Source organism: Harpia harpyja, chromosome 6 (genome assembly GCF_026419915.1).
Source record: "Harpia harpyja isolate bHarHar1 chromosome 6, bHarHar1 primary haplotype, whole genome shotgun sequence".
Taxonomy (NCBI): domain Eukaryota; kingdom Metazoa; phylum Chordata; class Aves; order Accipitriformes; family Accipitridae; genus Harpia; species Harpia harpyja.
Genome location: NC_068945.1, coordinates 35,922,096 through 35,944,942, shown reverse-complemented (window position 1 = coordinate 35,944,942; position 22,847 = coordinate 35,922,096). Strand labels below are relative to the sequence as shown.

Here is a 22,847-nt window from a genome sequence, read left to right as displayed (position 1 = left end):
TAGTATTTGATGTGTAACCCATAAACTTGCCAGTCAGCAGACAAGCCATTGTTGCTGCATCATTAATTCAGATGCAGTATAGCTGAGAAGAGAAACTGCTTCATATAGAATTACAAATTCAAGCCTTGGATTTTTAAAAACTTGTTATGTTAATGTGTTTTGAAATAATTTTTGCTTCCAAACTTTTACTGCGTTTATTTCAACAGGAATCCCACATGGGCTACCAAGCGTAGGAAATCACTATCAGAGGACGCCTATTAACCAGTCTTCAACTTTGACAGCAACACAGATGTCTTTTCCAATTCAAGGTGTTCATACTGTGGCACAGACTGTTTCTAGAATTCCACAAAATCCTTCTATTCATACACAGCAGCAACAAAATGCTCCAGTGACTGTTATACAGAATAAAGGTCCAATATCCTGTGAAGTAGTGAAGGCCACAGTAATACAGAGCTCTGTTCCCCAGTCTGCAGTTCCTGTTACTATTGCTGTAGGAGGAGCACCACAAGCTTCTAATCAAAATCACAGCACTACAGGACAACAGCCGTCTGTTACTGTTGTTAGTTCTCAGACGTTGCTTCACCACCAACCTGTAATTCAACAACAGTCTCCACTGCATGCAGTGGTACCAGGACAGATACCTTCAGGCACTCCTGTTACGGTAATTCAGCAAGCTGTACCTCAGGGTCATATATTTGGCAGAGTACAAAACATACCAGCATGCAGTTCAGCAGTTTCACAGGGTCAACAGCTAATCAACACATCATCGCAACCTGGGCAGACATCATCTCAGCAGTCCTCTGCTGGTAACCAGCAGCAAGATACAGTCATCATAGCACCACAGCAGTATGTCACAACCTCTGCATCTAACATTGTTTCTGCCACCACAGTTCAGAATTTCCAAGTAGCAGCTGGGCAGGTGGTTACAATCGCAGGTGTCCAAAACCCACCGACATCTAGGGTAGGATTTCAGAATATTGCACCAAAGCCTCTGCCATCTCAGCAGGTTCCACCTGCCGTGGTACAGCAGCCGATGCAGCCACAGCAGCAGCCTCCACCGCCATCCCAGCAAAGTGTAGTGATTGTAAGCCAGCCAGCTCAGCAAGGTCAAACGTACGCACCAGCCATTCATCAGATAGTGCTTGCTAATCCAGCTTCTATTCCCACTGGTCAAACTGTCCAGTTGACTGGACAGCCAAGCATTACTCCATCTTCTTCACCATCCCCAGGTCCGGTTACAAATAATCAAGTCCCTACAGTTATGTCATCTTCATCTACCACTCCTCAGTCACAAGGACCCCCTCCTACTGTCAGCCAGATGCTTTCTGTAAAGAGGCAGCAGCAGCAGCAACATTCACCAGCATCATCGCAGCAGCAGGTACAGGTACAACAACCGATACAAATGCAAGTTCAGTCACAACAAGCTAATACAGGAGTTGGCCAGCCTAACTCTGGTGAGTCTAGTCTGATAAAACAACTGCTTCTTCCAAAAAGAGGCCCCTCAACTCCAGGGGGGAAGCTTATACTCCCAGCTCCACAGATTCCTCCACCTAACAATGCAAGAGCTCCTAGCCCTCAGGTGGTTTATCAGATGGCCAATAACCAGGCACCAGGTTTTGGAGTTCAAGGACAGTCTCCAGCTCAGCAGCTGCTAGTTGGACAACAAAATGTTCAGCTGGTCCCGAGTGCAATCCAGCCCCAAGGGGCAGTACAAACAGTACCCATTTCTAATTTACAGATATTGCCAGGCCAGTTGATCTCAAACAGCCCAGCAACTATTTTCCAAGGGACTACTGGCAACCAGGTTACGATAACAGTTGTGCCAAATACGAGTTTTGCTACTGCAACTGTGAGTCAGGGAAATGCAACTCAAATCATTGCTCCAGCAGGAATTGCAGTAAGTGGAGCACAGACAGGAGTTGGGCTACAGGTGCAAACACTTCCAGCTACTCAAGCACCTTCAGCTGGACAATCACCATGTACTGCTGCTCCCCCATTCAAAGGTGATAAAATAATTTGCCAAAAGGAGGAAGAAGCAAAGGAAGCAACAGGTTTACACATTCATGAACGTAAAATTGAAGTTATGGAGAATCCTTCCTGCCGAAGAGGAGCTGCAAACACCAGCAATGGGGATGCAAAAGAAAATGAAATGCAGGTGGGAAGTCTTTTAAATGGGAGAAAGTATAGTGACTCCAGTCTACCTCCTTCTAACTCAGGGAAAACTCAGAATGAGGCCAATCAGTGCTCACAAGTCAGTAATGGGCCATCATTAGAAATGGGTGAGAATGGAGCTCCTGGAAAGCAGAACTTTGAACAAATGGACACACAGGAAATTAAAAGTGATTTGAAGAAGCCCCTAGTTAATGGAATCTGTGATTTTGATAAAGGAGATGGTTCTCATTTGAGCAAAAGCATTCCAAATCACAAAACTTCCAATCATGTAGGAAATGGTGAGATATCTTCAGTGGAACAACAAGGGAATTTGGATGCCACGCAGCAAGATACTGCCAAAGGTGATCAAGGGGAAAGAATTTCTAATGGGCCTGTATTAACTTTGAGTAGTTCACCTGTTGTAAGCGGTACACAGGAGGCTGCAAAACTGTTAACCCAGCAACTTAGTGGTACCAACACTGATTTACCTAATGGACCTCTAGCTTCAAGTTTGAATTCAGATGTGCCTCAGCAACGCCCAAGTGTAGTTGTCTCACCACAATCTACAGCCTCTGTTATACAGGGGCATCAAATCATAGCAGTTCCACACTCAGGACCTAGAGTGTCCCAGTCTACCCTGTCATCCGAAGTTCGGTCTACTAATGGCACAGCAGAATGCAAAACTGTAAAGAGGCCAGCAGAGGATAATGACAGGGAAACTGTTCCAGGAATTCCAAATAAAGTAGGAGTTAGAATTGTTACAATCAGTGACCCCAACAATGCTGGTTGCAGTGCAACTATGGTTGCTGTGCCAGCTGGAGCGGATCCAAGCACTGTAGCGAAAGTAGCAATAGAAAGTGCTGTTCAACAAAAGCAGCAGCATCCTACCACGTATATACAAAGCATGGTCACACAGGTATGTTGCAGTGTTCTTTTTATTTTTATTCTAACCGTGATTCTGACGAATACTGTGAAATAACACAGGTGAAAATGTGAACTCAGTCAATATCTCTTGCATAGTATTCAAAATATTCAGAAAATGGTGCTTTCTGTTCTTTCATGGACTAAAGTTCTAATAGTTTGCATACTTCTTCAATGTCAGTGACAATAGTGGAATTTAAAATAGTTTGTAGCTTTATAATACGCACTAAGGAAAGAACTTCTGCTCACTGATTTCTTCCTTAAAGGATTAACTGTTCTGAAAACAACAACGATTTGTTGTATGGTCTTGTAAAAATGTCAATATTGTTCTGCATTTTATTTTTGGTCCTTATTGCTTATGGAGGGGTGAATATGTTTTTTTGCAAGTTAATCACTGCAGCTGCATCTGGCTTGCTGAAATGAGTTGAAGTTCTTGCATTTAAAGGTGGTGGTCTTCAGGGGTTCACTACAGTCAGGAGAAAGTATTGTTTTGTAAATTTGTTGAAATATTTGTTTGTTTATTACAAAATATTTGTAATGTTTATTTTATTGATAAAATAAGCATTGTTTGGGTTTATTTTCTGTCTGACAAACTTTGGAGAGGGCTTCCCCCACCCCGATCAACTTTTTTTTAACCATTTGAAAGTGGTTACTCCCTAACACTTTACTAGAAATGAGGTATGGCCATCATTTGTATGAGTATTAATAAGTACAAATAATCATGTTTGAGATTTATTCCAGTCTCTAGAATTTATTTTCGTTTTGTACATGGACAGAAAATCCCTCTCCAAAAAATGTTCCTAACCTGAATAGGAGCAAAAAGAGTAGAATAGTAGGTCTGGCAGTCAAGAGTTCTGACAGACCAGAGGGAGGAAATCAAGTCTTGAGTTGTACATTAGTGCATTTTGACCTCGAGGTCTTTTATTTCTTATCTTCTTTTTTTGTTTGCTTCATTGGGGTTTTGTTTGTTTTTGACGAGGTAGCAGGTATAGACCCTACAGACTTAAACAGAGCTAGAACTCAAATTTCAACAAGTGGTAGCTAGTGCTACTTCTTTTTCTGTGTCAAGTTAGGTTTCTATTGAAAGCTCTTTTGACTTTCCTTCATCTAGTTGTCAGAAATCAGGACGAACACTTAACAAGTTTTCTTTCTTTTTTCTGTCTTTACTTTTTTCTTTTAACTGCCACACCGCACAGAGTTATGTTCTTAAAATGTCTTTGAACTTGCTCATAAATTTTCACTTAGGTTTTATCAGAGAGAGATCTGTATTTTTCTGATACGTTATTTATCTTTGTTCTTACTAGAAATGATTTGACCAAAATGAAAGTGTCTGTTGGCAGCATAGGGACAATGCACTAGATTTTCTGTAGTGTGGATATATTAGCTATGCCTTGCTTTTTACAGTGAGTGTCTTTAGCTGTTACACAGTTTGAATTTCTGTTATAGCTTTGCTAAGGATTTGGCTGAAATAGAAATGTTATGGCTGTGTCTCTGGAATGGAATAAATATTATCTGTGGTTATTTATTCCCTGGACATGTGGCTGACAAGAATTTTCAGTTGTCTTAAACAGCTACTAAACTATCAGACTTCCAGATTTTTGAGAAGAGGGGAGTAACGCAGTTAACTGTTTCATTTGTATTAGATAACGTGTATCGTGATAATAGAGGGGAAAAAAAGAAAAAATAATATTTTCTGTGCTGATAGTTTCTTTTTTACACTGTCACTAATATCACTATCATTAATAGTTCCTACATTTTCCATTACCTGTACAAACAGAAGTGCTGCCAGCTGGGCTTGCCGTTCAGTACAAATTTGCAGATCAAAATAACTTGGTTTAATGTCTGCTTCCATGGAAGTTAGCTTATTCTTGTGTCTGTAGGATGCCCTTCCTTTCTTCAAAATTACAGGAATGTGGGAGAAAAGCAGTTAATTAGTTTTGATCTTGAACAATCTAATTCATTAGCTAATTGCCTTAACCATTACGTATGGCTATTTATGAATCATATCTATCATGATAATGCTAAGTACTGACTTATAATAGAACCCACTTTATAGTACTCTGTTCAGACATAGCGAACATCATAGTCTGGCTTAAGACTTTTAAGGATCTTTACCACTCCTTTAAAATTAATGTGTTGGACTATAAACAGTACCAAAATCATCCTGGCCAGCTCTTTTTTTTTCCAAAGCTGCTGAGCAGCTGCAATAGCAATTGTTTTTCTGGAAAAGCAGATGGTAAGTATTTCCAATATTGAGTCTGCTTTTAGGAGTATCTTTAAGACATCCAGAAATACTAAGATGTAGCCAAATTCTCATGAACTCAGTGTGAATTTTACTGATGACTTCTTTTGAGGCTAGGCCCTGTATAATCTCCTATTTTTCTCCCTCCCATTTTGAGAGTCTTCCTTGTATGATAAGCAGCTTCCTTGTCCCTGACTTTTTGAAAGGCAGCAGCTAAGGAACACTTTTTTCACTTGAGCATCTGCATTGTTTTATCCTCTCTGCAATACCTAATGTGTACTGGCTGTCTTGCAGAAGTAGAACATGGTTCTTTCTGCAAACAGTGTGAAATTTATTATAAATACAACCCAATGGAGAAAAACAGTGAGGGACAGGGAATAAAGGGGTATTAGCTGTGGCAAAATTACATAGCTGCTGAAGGTGTTAGTGTGTCATTTCCTATTTGCTTGTCATTTTAAAATTTTATTTTAAACTAGAGCTTGTATTTCAGAGAAGTGAGAAAAGGATAGAAGAAGAAAATTTGTAATAAAATTACAACCAAACAGGAAGGCTGGAAAAGGAGATGTAGAGGACAGATGAGGGAGGAGAGTATTGCTTATGCAACTACAGCAGGATTAGTTGTCACGAACTGCAGAAAGGAGAAGGGGAAGATGCTTGAACTGAAGATAAGGAAGGGCAAACAAATAGGGGAGGAAGTGAACAGCAACATGAAAACTAAGGAAAGCAAGAAAAAGAGCTAAATAATCCTTAATGGAATGTAAAAGTTAAGATTTGTTTCATGATATGAATGGTAGTTTGAAATGGGCTGGTACTATATGCTTGGGGGGGAAAAATGTTGATTTAAATGGCCTACTAAAATAATGAAAACTATATACTTGTTATTTATGGGACTGCCCATGTAGTGCTGTTGAAATGCAGTTACACAAGTACAGGTATTGTCTGTGTATAACCTGTGATTATTCCATGTTAATTGTACACCTCAGCAGAACCCATTGAAAAGTAACTACATATATACTGACTTAAAAGATTTTTCTTTTTATTTTTTGCATTTTTATAAAAAGTTGGGCTATGGGTTATGTCAGAAGAGGAACATGTGATACAGTGTTGCAATTTTTTTATTATATCTCCAGCTGTATTTTGTAAGCTCATGAAATGTAGTCTGAGAAGAGACAGAACTGGCACTTTATTTCCTTGGCTTCCTTTTATTTTGGTGTTCCCTGTTCCTGGATTATTGCTTTCCTGAGGCATTGTGCTAGACCTGTGGATGAAAAAGAAATGAGCAATTACCTATCTGTACCCTTTCTTTTCTACTTTTTCTTACTCCTCTTCAAACGCCTCCAAAACATCTGTTGAACATAACCATGTTGGTTTGTCCCAATTGGTGTGTGTTTTGAAGGAATGCTCTGATACCACGCCAAGTTCCTAGAAGTGAGCAAATCTGATTTAAATTGCCTTATCTGGCTTTTAAAGTAATCACTTCCCTGCTTATCACTGTCGTCCCCTCATAAACAGTGCATGCCCATTTCTCTTAAGGCCACACACTTGAAACATTCTTGTGTGGAAATTTAGGTGGCAAAAACTGTGTGAGCATTGCCATAACTATTTGCTCCTGCTCTCTGTTGATTGGGAAGCTGAGAATTACCATGCACCAGAAAGCAGGTGTGTAGCTCCAGGAGGTGTAATTCATTCCTAGCCACAGAGCAAATGAGTTTCTCAGCTGGAAGTACTGAAGTACAGAATCTCTGTGCTTTTATTGCTCTTCACTTGTGAAGCACACTGTTGCAAGGAGACTTAAACTTCTGTAATCTAACAAGAAAAGAACATTTATTTTAGTGCCTAGCCATCCACCTGACCCTTTCCTCATGCTCAAATCCTGCTATATTCATTTTCAGCTTATAGGTTACCTTTTTATAAATATATGTTCATTATCATGAAGAAGCTAAACATAAAATTTTGTAGTACAAAACAGTAAATCCTATGATACTTTAAAATATTTTTACTAATAATTGTTTATTGTTGAGTTAAATGTATTTACTATGGGTGTGCACATACTAATGGTGGGAGAAAAAATGCAGCCTAATGTTTTTAAACTGCACATGCCTCTATATGTCAACAAGACCCCCATCACACCGGGATGCAGTGTGTTCTCTTGCTGATGGCACAGTAGGCCTTTTAAATAAAATGGGCAGGTATCGTGCTAAAATAGAGTTATCCATTAATACGTAAAGGGAATGGCATCGCTGGTTCTGTGAAATGGAGGTGCAGGCCATTTCTGGCCCCAAGCCATAGAGTTTGTTATTCCTACCACATAGGGAGCTCGTGTGCATAAAAATAAATTAGTATCTTTTGTAAACAGTCCATTCTAGTTAGCAGAAAGCTCTTAGCTTTACTCTTAGTTTTCATGCCCGTGCTGGACTTCCCCCACCCCACATCCCATTCTAAAGGCACCCAGTCTAGGTATAAAATCTCCTTCTGCTTATTAAAAGTAGGCTGTAGTATCTGTTCTGCAAGTAGACTCTACAAGTATTAAGGATTTGTATTTATGTGGTTTTAAGAGTTCAGGGCAAACCATACTGAGATAGGTGATGCTGCTAGAGGTACCTTTCAGTCCTGTGATCCAGTGAGATCTGATTTGCAAAAGTGCTAAGTGGTGGCAGTGGCAAATCATACCATGGAGGGGTCTAACCTGATTATAAAAAGATGCCATGAAGTGCTTTCAAGTGTACTAGAGTACTGGGTGTTAGATTTCTGGAGGAACCTGGAATCATTAAATGTTTCTGCTAGAGTAGGAAGGTTTGTGAAATCTTTATGCGGTGGGGAAATTTTTTTTTCAATACTACTTCTCCCAGAAAGACTGCATTAGGAAAAATTAAATGTCTGTCATAGTTCCATATGTTAAAGAAGTGAGTTTACATAATAATTGCAGATCAGTACTGTAAACTAGGTAGCACATAGCAAGTATTTCTAGGTACATTTTTGGAAAAAAGGAGTTTCATTTCTGACTATACCTAATTTTAGTAATGTCCCCTGTATCATGCATTACTAAATCAATACATGAAAATAGAGGAGAGGAAAAAAACCCCAAATAACCAGTATTTCTGATCTCTTGAACGAAGTGAGGAAAGCTTTGAGATATTCGAACATAGAACTTATGTTTCTGAAATAAAACCTAGGAAAACAAATGTAACTTTGCTTTATCTGTTGATTTTAAAATATAATCAACACAGTTGATAGGCAAGCAATAGATTTGACTTAAAAATACATGGAAGTTGTAACTGCCTAATGCTACAAGTTTGAGTGAAACTACTTTGCAGTACAGCAGTAATAAGAGAATTCTAAACAACAACAATTACTTTACACATTTCTTTTCAATTTATCAGCTTTTTTTCCCCTCACTGAAAAAAAAGTATAGAAAGGAATTGGAGGGGGAACTGAATTTTAACTTTTTGTCCTGAAAATTTGTTTCCCTTTCTGTGCTTTTTCATTTTCAGCATGTAACATTTTGTGTTGTATATCTCAGATCTCCTTGTTTAAAATCAACAATTTTTTAATGAAATGGTATTAAAACCTTTGAATACCACTAGGAGAGCTTGCCAGAAAAACCCTTGAGAAAATTCATAATTCTGGATTAATTGCAGGGTTTGCTTAGAATGGAGTAAATAATACATGAAGCACACATTGAATGATGAGAATTAAATGAAATACTGAATACATTCAGTAAGCTCACTCTCCCTCCAGCACATTAAATGAGATAGGGACTATTCTATAGGGATAAAAAGTCATATAAAGACCATCATAATGTATTGATATCAGGATGCCAAGTGAAGATTGCAAAACAAGCTGTGCTGCTGACACTCGATTTTACTTTCAGCTTCGCTTTAAAAATGCCTTGTTGTAGGGTTGTTGATCTTAAAAGGCTCCACTTGTGTTTACCTTTTGTTGAAAGATACATTGTGAGGATTCTTTACCCAATCTGTAAAGTAGCTTAGAGATCTTTAGATGGAAATCATTGTTGAGTTCAAAATGATTTGTAGTTATGACTAATGGACTCAAGAGTCCTTTCTTACAACTTTTCACACATGCAGATCACAGGCATCATACAATAGTGCTGTGTTCAGGAGTTTTGCTGAGTTTTGCCTTATTTTTATCAGGATTTATGCTTGGATATGGGAAGTGGTTTGGGTCTGAGGCTTTTTTGCTGTCCTTTTGGTCATGTCATTAGCGTTGTATGATCTGTGATATTATTAACTCGTTACCTTGTGTGACTTGTCCACAATGCCAATAGAGAGCAGCAGGAAGAAAATGTAAGATCAATATGCAAATGAAACGTTAGAAGTTGCATTTAACTGTTTGTTTCCATACAGTTCAAGTCTAAAGCTATTCAGTAACAGAGCTGTAAAGATGTAAAGAGTATTGTGTGCACCATTTGAAAGTGCTTCTTTTATAGTATTCTCAAATGCAGACTTGAAAGTAGTTTTGTTTGGTCTCTAACAGAGTGTTACATTCCTTTTTTAACAGTAGGAAAGCAAAGGATGTTAGGTCTGCATTCCTAGATAATATTCAAAAGCTCAATTTTTTTTTTATTGTCATCATCTTAATAAACGTCTTGCTGCCCAGAGCCTTCCAGGAAAAAAGAAAGAAGAGAAACAGTATTCTGACATAAACACTGTTCTGAAATGGGAAGTCCAGCGTTCAGTATCTATTATTCAGAAAAAGAAATAAAATTGACATATTTTGGCTTTGTTTTTATCTTTTTTAGGTCACTTTTAAGATAATTTTTATTCACTGTTAAAACTAAGTGTCTTGTTCCCCTTGCTCCTGTGGAATATTACATCTTTTTCCTTTCTGAAATGTTTGTATTTCACTGTGTAGAAGTTGTACGGCATGTTTAGGCATTCTGGGCATGTGGTGTTGTGTATAAAGGTACATGTGCTGGCTGGTTTTACAAGAGCTTGAAGTATTATATAATTTGCCAAGTTTTATAGAGAAAATGGTATGTGGTCTTTGATAGTGTTTCTTCAGCATTGTTCAATTTACCTTTTCTTATGCACTCTGTAACACAGGCTGATGTGTACTAATGCGGCAGTTCAAGAATTCCACAGATGCAGCACAGAAAACCATTTCATCAAAGAATATAAAGCAGTTTTAGATGTATCAATGCTCATTTTACTTCTTTTAGCAATATTTTCTCCTATGTTTACATAGGAAAGAAAAACTACTGCCTGTGCTGATGATATTGCAACCCCTTGAGTTTGCGTGTTTTTTTTCTTTTCTTTAAAGAACAAATAAAGCTTTTGCAAAATAATGCTAACCTTTCCTCCACTAGTGCTCTTGAGAAATTCCTTTGCAGTCATAATTCTGTATTTGAATTTGGGTATAAGGCTTAGTAATTTGAATATTGGAAACTCCTGTATAAATACTACAGTGTAAAAGTTAGATGTCCATCATGTCATTGTGTCTATTAATGCTTCTTCAAAGTGTTAAAATCTGAAAACTTGTCGTGGATTGAAGTGTAGAACAAGAGATCTTTGAACAAACAGTAAATTGTATGTCAAGTCTTGAAATAAGCCCTGTTTAAAACTGTGTTTTAACTTCTTCTACAGAGCACACCTGCAACATCGATACCAACAGTGCAAGTACAGGGCCAGCAGATCAATTTGCAGCCGCCTTCATACACTGCAGCAAGTCAGCATGCAGAGCAAGTGAAAAAACCTGGACAGAACTTCATGTGTCTGTGGCAATCTTGTAAAAAGTAAATGCTCCTTTATTTAACTACCTTTTACTAATATATAACAGATGCTTGTATATAGAAAGTGATTCTACAAGTTCTATCCATTCTGTTTCCTTAAGTTACCTTATACTTTTGTCCGTGGGGAAAAGAGAAGGTGAAAAGTGTTGAGGAAACTGAAGCTGAGATCGTGAGGTGCAAGACATTTTAACTGTTCTCAGTTATACTTCAGAGCATAAAATGAGTATTATGTGGCTTTCTTGCAATATCTTGATTCTTCAGTAATAAATAAAATATTGTCATGTAGTTAAGTTAAAAAGAAGAAAAAAATCCCAGCTTTGAAGCTTGTTCTCTGTGTTGCAAATACAAAAATAGTTACATACTCCAGTTAAAAATCATGTCTTGACATTTTCTTGTGTTGCCAGCTTTTAATCTTTCTTGTGTTTCCAGTTTTGCAAGAGCAGGGTGTTGCACTTCTATGTCCTGGTCAAAGTCTTATTTAGATTATGACTAATTTTAGTAATTACAATACCATTTGTGTGGTACAGGACTTCATTGTCACAAAAGGAAATAAAAAGGAACTTAGCCTTAAGACTAGACAGCAATGATTAGATTTATTTTGATTTGGTTTTGTTGTCCCTAAAAGAGAGAGGAGTGAGCTAGCAGACTTTTGGATGTAGGCTTATAAAAAACACGGTACTACCCTTGTTATCAGTATGTATATCTTGACACTGATTTTTAAAATAACATAGGTTTGTGAATATGCTTAGTTTTCAGCTTAGTGAAGGGAGCAGATCAGTGAAACAAAGGTAGCTGTCAAATAGCCACTCTGAAAACAGTGAGAAAAATTGCATAATGTATAGGATGGGCATGAAAAAGGTGTTAGACCCTTCATCATTGTAGGACGAGACAAAGGGAGCATAAAGATGAGCTGATTTGGTAGAAAGCTGGTGTGTAGGCATTCAGACAGTTGGGATGAAACAATGGAGAAGTTCGAATGTTTGGAACCAATGGTGAAAATGAGGCATTTGAACAGAATTAGAGGAATACTGAAGGACAGTTAATCTGTAGACCCCTGAAGCTGTAGTTTCTGTTTCTTACATTCCTTACAAACATTATTCAAAGGTCATTAAGTCAATGCAAGACATAGGGATTTTAGATAAGACTCTGACTGGTACTGTAGAGATCTGGTGCTTTTTTAAATCATGGCTGTGTTTTCACCTTAAAAGTGATTTTTTTTTTTTTTTTCCTTTGGTAGGTGACACTTCTCTATGTAAGAAGTACATGTAAGGCTTTACTTACTTTTTACTTTACTTTTTTATGGCTAGTAAATATAACCGTAGAGCCATACTCTACTGGCTGCACAACAGATGCATGAACACCTGTGTTGGTATAAGAGTGGGTTGTACTGAGGTGGAAATAAAAAGCTGGTGTGGCTTCTTAGCAGAAGCCTCGCCGATTTATACCATCTTGAGGAGTTTGCTGAACTACAGTTTTGAAGTGTAAGTTATTCACCAACTTTATTCTATGTCTAAAGTTACATAGGATGAGTTGTGTAGAGTTAAGGTGACATCTAACCATGGAACAAGCTGATACCACATGTGAACTAGTATGTGAATATGTGCAGACAAATTTTGGGGAAGGAGGAGCAACAATGCAATTATGATTACCTTACATTATCAGTCTTTTTGTAAGTCTGTATTAATGTTATTCTGGTAAGTTTTCTTGAGACTGAAGTTAAGGGCTATGAGGCCCATATTTTACAAGTTGATCTCTACATTTTATTTCAAAGATTATTATTTCTGTTGCTTTAGTTTCTTCTGTCATTACTAACCGTACTGGATTTTGTTCATGCTTAATGTTCATGTTTAAGTTTAATTATTTTCAAAAGCCTTCACAGATTTTTGCATTGATAGAATGTAGCCCATGTGACACGCAGCTCTTGTTCTTATGCTGTTTCTCACTTTTAAAATATTTATTTCAGTCCCAGCCTAAAACAGTTTAGATAAACATTACACTCAGTGTTCGCTGTGGTGAAGAGAGAACCAAAATGTTGTTAGCATCTTCCTCAAATGTGTATTGTTTATTCATATTTCTTCAACAGCCTGATTAAAAACAGGAGTATCAAATCTCCTGTAGGCTTCCTGCTTCTAACAGACATTAAAAAAAAAATCGGGAATTGCCACCTGTTATTGTAACTGTTTTATTTATAGCTCTCAATCTTAGCTGTTTTTATTTGTTTAATAGAAAACAAGAAGATTCTTTTGACTGGGTCGTTAGTCTATGTAAACTTTACTTCCAGTACGTGGTTTCATTCATGATTGCTTAGCAATTTTTTTCCTAGGTATTAAGTGGGCAGGTTCATCATAGTAGAATGATAGAACAGTGTTTCTTTCATGGTGTTCATAATTAACCAGAAAGATATGACAGGAGACAAATTTGATACACTCATTTGCACCTGTTCCTCTATACATGTTCTTTAGTTTAATTCTCACAACGTATTAGCATTAAGTTTCCCTTCCAGGATGTATTGCAGAAGGCAGTGAAGGCCGTCAAAACCATTTTATTAAAAATCAGAATAAATACAAATAAATAAAATAGTATGTTCTTTTCCTACCCGCTAACTTGGCTGCTGCAGTCAGCACCATTCCAGTGGTGTGGTTGTGGGTTCTGCTGTCTTGTTTTTTAAAACTGAATTAGGAAACATTATACCAAGATTTTGAAATAAAATGCAACAGATTTAGTAGTGTCTGAAGACTACAACCAGATCAGGCCCAATTATGCAAATAGTTGTAATGATTGGCCTCTCACAGACATATTCAGGTTTAGTATCTTAGGAAGTAAAATTCTAAAAGGTGTCAGTCAGCCACACTACTTTGCACTGGGGATGTAACAGAAAGTAGGTGTTTTCCTTTGAAGTTCAGCTGTCTGCAAGTACTGCTAATTGTATTCAGTGTAATTTCAAAGCTGCTATTTTGTTTCACAGGTAGGCAGGAGATGTCTGCTCTTGAATTGCTTTGTATTTAAAAAGTAAATTGGAAATGCTATTGAATCTCCACTGGCTGTCAAGTCAGCTATTAGTTTAATGTTCTGTTCAGCAGGTGAACAGAATGATAGAGAAATTAAGTGGGGAAACAAGAGTCTAGACTCAACTGACCGTATTCTTAGTACTTAAGCTTTTTTTTATTACTATGTTTAGGTGTTTCTTTAAGGAAAAATAGTTTTTCTCCACAAAATGGTAGTAAACTTGAATCTTCTTAGATCAGTGATTGAAGTATAAAACTGAACGTCTTATACAGTGAATGAACCAACATAGCTGGAATAGCTCCCCCCCCCGCCCCCGACTTGCCATGTTGAATAAAATGTTTTAAACTACATTTTGGGGTTTGCTTATGCCATGAACTTTGTTTCATCCATGCCAGGAATTATGCATAAATAGGTTTGTGCCAGCCTTAAGTTTACATACTGACTTCCCCTTTATTGTGGAAAGACATTTTTTTGTCCTCTGAAACATCAGTTTTTGCTGTTGAGCCAATGTAGATGTAAAACATTTTGTTTTCATTTCCTACTATGAGCTATGTGGACCAACATCAAGAGGCAGGTATTTCTCCTTCTTCCCAACTTCCCTTCAGTAAGAGCTGACTGGCATGGAAAAGATGAATGCTTTTTAAGAGAGTAGTATTTATTGCCTACGCGGAAGGTAATCGCTGTATTACAGGTGGTTATTGCAGTAGGATTCAGTTTATAACTAAGACTTGTCTCTGGGTGAAATGAGCTCTTTGACACCTTTATGGGGTTCAGTATCTGTACATTTAAGCCTATGTATCAATTGCAAATATGTTTGCATAATAGACACTATTCAAATGAGTAGTAGGATGTGGAAGGAGGTGGCTGGATCAAAGCACCTGCTGATCTGCAATTCATATGCTGAGAGTTCTGACGTGAACTTGTCCATACATAACTGCTGTAGGTTTAAGATGTTGCTTCATCCTTGGCTGGTTGCTGATTCGAGGTCATCTCCCTCTTGGCACTGTTCAGCCCAGTGAGTTCAGTCAAACATCTTAATGCAAATACTTTTCTTGTCAACTGAAACTAAAATACTGGTACGTGAACCGGAGTGGCTGAGGTGGGGCATGTGTTTCCTTTTGGTAAGACTGCTGCACCGGTGGCATCTGTCCGGCAAGTGTGTGAAGACGGCTGGTGGCAATGACTTCCCAAATGGCAGCAACTAGGTTTCTAGACCTCTTCTGTCCAAGCATTAAGTGGGTGTTGATGAGCTGGGTTAGTTGTATTGAGATGAATCATGAGCAGCTAAGTCTTTTGTTTATTTTGGCCATTTTTTCTCTGTTGAAGGAAGGGATGTAATTTGTAACATTTGAGATACGTTTTAAAGTGTATCTAGACTAAAAAAAAACAAACCACTTAGAGTCATGCACTATTTTCATGTAATATTTTTTGAAATACAGTGATTCTCCGTTACTGTCGGATACACGTTACCATAACACATCTTTTGTCTATGTGGCAATTTGAAAATACAGTTGATTAACAAAGAACTGTTGATTCACCAGTATTATGAGGTGGCATTCACAGTGAGTTGTAACTTTACTACCACTCTGAAATGGAAGAAGGCCCTATCAGGCTGAACTCACTGTAAGGTATGTCACGCCTGTGCTTTCACCAAATAGAACATAGAGAAAACACAAAATATACTGTCGAGAGTATTATAGGGCCAGGTTTAGGGCAACTTCATCTTTTCTGTTGATGCAGAAGCAATTAATTTGCTGAAATACCTCATGTCCTGTGCTTTGGGGCTGTCTGCTGGCAAAGTGCTTAGTTTGAGGTTTTGGAAAGTCATTTCATTTGGTGAAACACTGGCACAGGTTGCCCAGAGAGGTGGTAGATGCCCCATCCCTGGAAACATTCAAGGTCAGGCTGGACAGGACTCTGAGCAACCTGGTCTAGTTGAAGATGTCCCTGCTCATTGCAGATCTTTGCAGGTCCCTTCCAACCCAAACTATTCTATGACTTAAAATTTGAGATTTAATTGAAGATGTTAAAAAGGGTCACATAAGTGATATTTTTTGACTGCTGTGTACATCAGGAAATGATACTTAGCCATTTTCCCAATATTTAGAATTCAGGTGCTAAAGAACACTAATTTCAGATTGATCTTTTACTCCATCAGTTTTGAGAAGCATGCGTTATTGAGAGCAAATAGGATGAATGGTGTGCATCTCTTTTTCCCAATTAAAGTTTAAATAAGGTCTGACTGCCAGTAAAGAAGGAAAACAGGAAAAGGAATACATGAAACTCAACTTTTTTAGCTCTTTATTACTGTATTTTACTTGTATTGCGGAGAATGGATCTGTTGGAATTAATAAATATTATTTCTTTGGGAAAATATAAATAAAAAAGCGGAACCATGATATTTCAATTGGATTTGGCAAAATCATACTGCCATTTGTTGGTAGCTCACTGGTAATATATGTACATATCTTTCCTTTTAAAATTTTACGACTTCTCATTTATCAATGCATGTCTTGTTTCAGAAAATAAAAATGTTTAGCCAGTATGGGTTTATGTTTGTGATAGTTGCGCTTTACCATTAACTGGGAAAAACCCCAAAACTTAAATTCCCCTCCCCCTCTTTTTGTAGGTGGTTTCAGACACCATCACAGGTTTTCTATCATGCAGCAACTGAACATGGAGGAAAAGATGTCTACCCAGGGCAGTGCTTATGGGAGGGATGTGAACCTTTCCAGCGGCAGAGGTTTTCCTTCATTACCCATTTACAGGTGCAGATTTTCTTTCACATATTACTTCAGAAAATAGTGGGAATTTCGTGGTAAATTTTCACACACCTTTCTCACTGTCTTTCTCTTTTCCCCAAACAGGATAAGCACTGTTCCAGAGATGCTTTGCTTGCAGGATTAAAGCAAGATGAACACGGACCAGCAGGAAATCAGAAGCCTTCCAATAAGTAAGAGACCTGACCCTCATCAGCAATAGAGAAAATAAGAGAATTAGAAATTATTGGAAGAATTTGTGTATTTGTAACTTGGCTTATTAGGTGAAACTCTGCATATGTAGAGTCTGTAACAGTAATCACATTTGAGGTCCATTATAGTAAGACAAAATGGGCAAAAGAGGGAATAGATTCTTATGTGGGAGATGTGGTTGCAGTTACCATAAAAAGAATAGGTAATTCTTTAAGGTATATGGGTCTGTACTCTGTGATGAACATTGTTCTCAACATATTATCCTGATTTTTCCCAACTGGACAGCATTTTGTAACTTCTATTGTAACAGGAAAGTACTTGTAATCCAAATGGAAAGTTATTTGTTGTGTACAGTTCAGCTGTTTCATACAGCTGAGATGGATTGTCTTGTAACTTGCTGTATTCCTTCCAGTTTCGTGGTCTAAATTTGGGCTGATTTGATCCAGGGACTCTTGTAATAAACTTTCCTTTAAACAAGCAAACAAGATAAATACCAACTCCTCTGAGTCTTCTAATTTTGTGCTGCTACCTGGAATCAGTTTTGGCTCTCCTCTTTCCCAAAATGATTTCAGCCATCTGGAATTAATACTGGAGAGCACAACCTCATTGCTGTGGGGTTGTGGGGATGGTTATGTTAATATTGGAGTTATTCAGGGTTCAGTTACTTGTATTAAGTGTATTAAGACTAGGTCTTTGTTAGTAACTAACTGGACTCTCTTTGTTGCAAGCTAAAGATGTAATTTCATGGTCCCAGGCAGATTTTTGCAGTCTGTTCTGTGGCTAGTTAAATTGCTACCAAGCTGCTGGAGGCAACAGAGAAAGTTGAGTGTGAAAGCTAAGAAATTTAGTTTGGGAGTCCTTTTATTTTTTAATATAAACAAACTTCTTAACATTGACTTACGATTGCTTTATGGTGCCTTATTTCATTACACTGACAACATTCAGACCTCTGAAAACCACAAAATGAAGAATGATGGTAATGTAGTCTTAATACTTGGTAAGTGGGAAGCGTAGGGCTGATACCGTCTACTAGCATGATGTGATCTCAAGTCTGCCTTTTCAAAAATGTTCCATCACACAGATAACATATCCAGTAGCTCTGTGTCCTCACAGGCTTCTTTAAAATTGGCACAGGTACTCATATTAGAAAAAAATGGTCATACATCCCATCTTCTGAGGCAGAATTCCCTAATTAGGTCAGATTCAGAAAGTAGGAATTTATATGCATAACCAGTTCTCACTGAAATATTGAGACTGCGATATCACAAGGTACTAAGGATGCAGTTTCAGAATACAAGTTGAAATAAGAGCATTCCACTACTCAAAGTAGGATGTTTTGACTCTCCCTGCCATCCCTTGTTCCTCCTCTTGGCTACACACTGCTTACAGTGAGAGAACTAGCTTTAGTTTTTGTCTGATTGCATGGTAAATCAATTCTGTTTTTTTAAAAAAACTAATAAATCAAAAAAGTGGGTTTGCTAGATGAGTGGAATGCACTTGCCTTACAGTCAGTTGAACACCAGTAGAGGAGGTGGGCTGGAACAAAAGGAAGGGATGAGACCTTTGTCAGCACTCACAACAGTGAATACACTCAGCTGTTTTATGAAATCATACAGGTTCCCTGTCTGTTACTCTTCCTCTCTTCCCTCATGTCTCCATTACTATTCTTTTGCCAAAGAAGAAATCAACAAATGGGAATATTTTGATTATATGTAATGTGTAACCCACATAATCTTGTAGTGCTGCTACAGAGTTACGTTCTCACAACTGAAAAGAGCATCTAGCTATGTGAGGAAGACAAGACTTGATCATTTGCTTTCCAGAATCAGTGACTTGTCAAACAAAACCCTAAGCTTGCTCCAACAGGTTACCTTAAGTTAGCTTACATAGTCATGTCTGAAAGCTGACTTACAAAGTTTTGACTTAATTTACTTTTTGTTGAGTCCTAAAAGCTTCTCAGACTTATCAGCACACCATTGATCGTCCATATGACTAAACTCTTGTATGGAGCTGAAACAACTTAAAAAACTGGTGCCGAGACGAAGCATGTAGGCATTAATTAGGCCAACTCTCTTCACTTAATCCCTCACCATTTAGTAAAACCACACCTACCTCAGAGAGTGCAGATAGTGTGAGTGTTACTGGTGCTGGAAGTAAAATCTGTGGAACACTAACAAACAAGGGCTCATTCCCCTAATCATTTCTGTCTATCATAACACGATACGTACTTGAAAAAATCTGTAATGGCTTTTGCTAGAACAAGGTAGGCAAAGTTAAGCTGCGTTACAGAATTGGTTGTATACCTTAATTCTGTATTTCTTTGCTTTTAAAGTTGTATTATATTAACTCTTCCTTTTCTGGTTTTCAGAGGTAGCTGAATATTACATTCTGGAAGGTCAGGTAGCACTAGCAGTTAACTGTATGTTCACTGTAGCTTTGTGCATTTGAATCTTTTTGGATTCTCGTTAATTTTTTTCCTTGTTGCCACTGAAGCAAAGGTGGTAGCATGAGCTACCAAAAATACTCTTCAAGCACCATGGGAGCGGGGCAAGAGATAACTTTAAATCACAAGATGAATGGTATGGTTTGAAGTTAAGTATATAAAATAATTAAATAAATTCAAGAAATCTAGATGTTTCTTGAGAGAGATACTTGCCCACAGATACAAGTCAGTCCACTTGATGTCTCAGTAACTTTTTATCAAATTCGTTTTTTCCAAAATCAAAAAGAGAAGACAATCTTTTAATATCTTCCTAATTTATTGCAGTTGTCCCTTTTTCAATATTTCAATATGAAGGCAATAGTACTTCAACTTTGTAAAATATAGTATGATAGCTGTTGAAGAGAGACAGTCAGAATAGCCTCCAGTGATGAATCCTTGTTCTTCTCAATATAAGGAGAACAAAAATGTTCTAGAAATCAAAAATGAAGATGATAATTCCTTTACTGTGGTACTCGGTCTCCTATAAACATATGTCATTGCCCAACAGCTTCTTAATTTAGCTCCTACCCTTCTGCCTTTACTTCATAAAGGTTTTCAAACTCTTACTTCCATTCAGGGGAGGATGACAGTGTGATTATGAGCTAAGTTTTTAGGGAGGAGTCTGTTTGTTACTACTTCTTAATTTTCTGTTTTGTGGTTTAAAACCACTCATATGAACCCTTTTTCTAATTTTTAACTAGGTTTCCTTGTTGTTAGAATTTCAGATTATGAAGAAAATCTGTCTGAATAGAGAATTCAAGTTTTATTCTTAGACTGTTCACTTACAGTGAAAGATGCCTAAATAATACTCTTACAGGCTAACTTTCATTTTAAAAACCAGAACATTCACATTTGATTTATACTACCTTTGCAAGTAAGCAGTACTTGCACTTCTAATCACGTTCTACTAGGGTATTAAAAGACTTCATAATAATATTATATTGTTCAATATATTGAAGTGTGGTGATATTTTTCACCATCGATACTGCAAAACTTTCCTTTGAGATGACATTACAAGTCTTACTCATTAAGTGAAGTTGCATATTTATACATTCTAAACTCTAATTGTATGAGTAATTTCAAAGTTTTACATGAAACAGAGCTTTGACTTCAGTGTTAATAGTGAAAATGGAGAATTTGCTTCCGCTATGTTTGTTATTTGTACCAGCTTTATAAAATACCCTGCTTAATTTATAAATCTCAGTTTGAAAGCTGCAGTAACAGGTAATTGGTTTTACAAATGTTTGATCTAATTTAACAATTAGATGTTTTATGTCTTAGATCGTAACTTAAATCATGTTACTTTATATTACTCCTCACTAACCACAGTTAATAAGTATTTTATATTGTCTTAGTGTCTAATGGTCCCAATGAGCTGTGTCAAGTTTTGAATAGCTATATTTTAAGGACATTCTCTGGCCAAATCTCAGATGACATTTGCATAGCTGCTATCACAGTTCCTGTTAAAGCCTGTCTGATAAAACATTCCTTTAAATAGATACACTTCAGGAAGTGGCTATGTCATTAGTACAAGATATTACTTTTCCATCACAAATGTCATGGGTGGTGAGCAGTACTTCTTCAAGAGAAGCGTTTTTTCACATAAAATAAAGCCCATGACTCTTTTGAAGGCTTTGCAATAAGGTTTATCTCTGTGGAGACAAAAGGCAAATCTCATATCAGCATGAAGTATTAATGGATCTTTGTGTGTCTGTTCAGATAGGTTAAAAAAAAATACAAATTTTCAGGGTTGTTAATCTTGTAGAAAGTGGTACAAAGCTTATTTTTATTAATTCTTTCTTTACTAATGTAGGCAGCCAGCTGCGGGGGGTCCTGCCTCTACTCCCAGAGCACAGAAGGCCATTGTGAATCATCCGAGTGCTGCCCTAATGGCATTAAGGAGGGGATCAAGAAACCTTGTCTTCAGAGATTTCACAGTTAGTATTGTTTGACTCAAGTTTTAGATAGTAATTGTTGCCTGGTACTACGGGGCTTTTACTTTTTTTTTTTTCTTCTCCTCTTTAACTTTGTAGGATGAAAAAGAGGGACCAATAACTAAACACATCCGATTAACAGCTGCCTTAATATTAAAAAATATTGGTAAATATTCAGAATGTGGTCGCAGGTAAGCATTGTATGATTCTTCTAATACCAGTGGGCAATGTTGTTTCTGTTGTTTTAAGTACCAACCGATAGGTAGGTTTTACCTGTCCTTTAAAAAAACCAATAAGTATATTGACAGCACAGTTCTGCACTGTTTAGTTCCCCACAGAAGTGCTGAGCAGCATCTTACCTAAGACAGTGTTTGTGATCCAGACTTTCGGAATCTGTCTGGTAAATTTGGCAGGTTAGATTTTTGGAGACAGATAAGAGAAGCCTTTGCTGTGGGTCTGTCCCTTTTCCTCCTGAAGGCAGTACTGCATGACTCTGAAAACTAATTCTTCTGTAAGCAACTTCCCATTGGCAGTACCCTTTTATCTCAATTTGAAAAAGGGGCGAATGAGCTCTTATGAACATTTTCTTAAATTGTGGAGTGGCACACAGTTGCGTTCCATACTTGCTGCCTCTCTGTTGCTTTCCCCTCCAAATTTGGGTTAACTCTAAATGACTCGGTCAGCTTTCCTCTCCCTTGTAGAAGATCCTTCAGTATGTAAATAGACCAATACTGATTTGTGATACTAAGTAGGAAATGTTCTTTATGATGCAAAAGAAGTAGTAGTTACTTACTGTGCCCGTAATCACCATGCATGCTGCTTCTGTTTTTTCCAAGAACTTACAAGCTGAGTGTCTTCTTGGTTTTGTTTTGCATTGTTTCAGCTTCATAATAGTGGAAGTAATGATTTCTAATAAGAATCTACTAATTTTGTCTGTTCTTCAAAAACCTGTCAATAACGAGGAATTTCTAGTTGTAGTTCTAAACAAAAGAGTTTTGATACTGGTTGTAGAAACCCTCCTGCTGTCTTCAGCTACCTAATTGGGGATTGTAGTGAAGACAGAGACAAATCCTTCTTGGAGAGCATGGTGAAAGGATGAGGGGAAATGAGCAGAGGTTGCAGCAAGGGAAAGTCCAATTAGATATCATGAGTAAAAAAAAAAATCACGAGAGTTGATTGAAAATGGGAACAAGCTCCCCAAAGAGGCTGTGCAAGCTCTGTCCTCTTAGATATTCAAAACCCAACTGGATATTATTTTGAGCAATGTGATCTAGCTAAGGAGTTGGCCCTGCTTTGAGCAGGAGTTGGACCACGTATCTTGCAGAGGTTCCTTATAACCTGAGTCAGTGTATGATTTCAGCGTTCTCGGATTTAAGAAATCTTTGAAAGT

At 37.5% G+C, this 22,847-nt stretch overlaps 1 protein-coding gene across 1 annotated transcript in view; it reads left to right on the top strand.

The window, feature by feature from the left end:
• Window positions 1-22,847, top strand: part of ARID2 (AT-rich interaction domain 2) — a 107,664-nt gene that overhangs the window by 82,032 nt on the left and 2,785 nt on the right. The window contains exons 15-20 of the mRNA XM_052788983.1: window positions 207-3,067; window positions 10,918-11,066; window positions 16,699-16,837; window positions 16,937-17,022; window positions 21,337-21,460; window positions 21,557-21,648. Of these exons, the coding sequence (XP_052644943.1) occupies window positions 207-3,067; window positions 10,918-11,066; window positions 16,699-16,837; window positions 16,937-17,022; window positions 21,337-21,460; window positions 21,557-21,648 (3,451 nt within the window). The remainder of the gene's footprint in view (window positions 1-206; window positions 3,068-10,917; window positions 11,067-16,698; window positions 16,838-16,936; window positions 17,023-21,336; window positions 21,461-21,556; window positions 21,649-22,847) is intronic.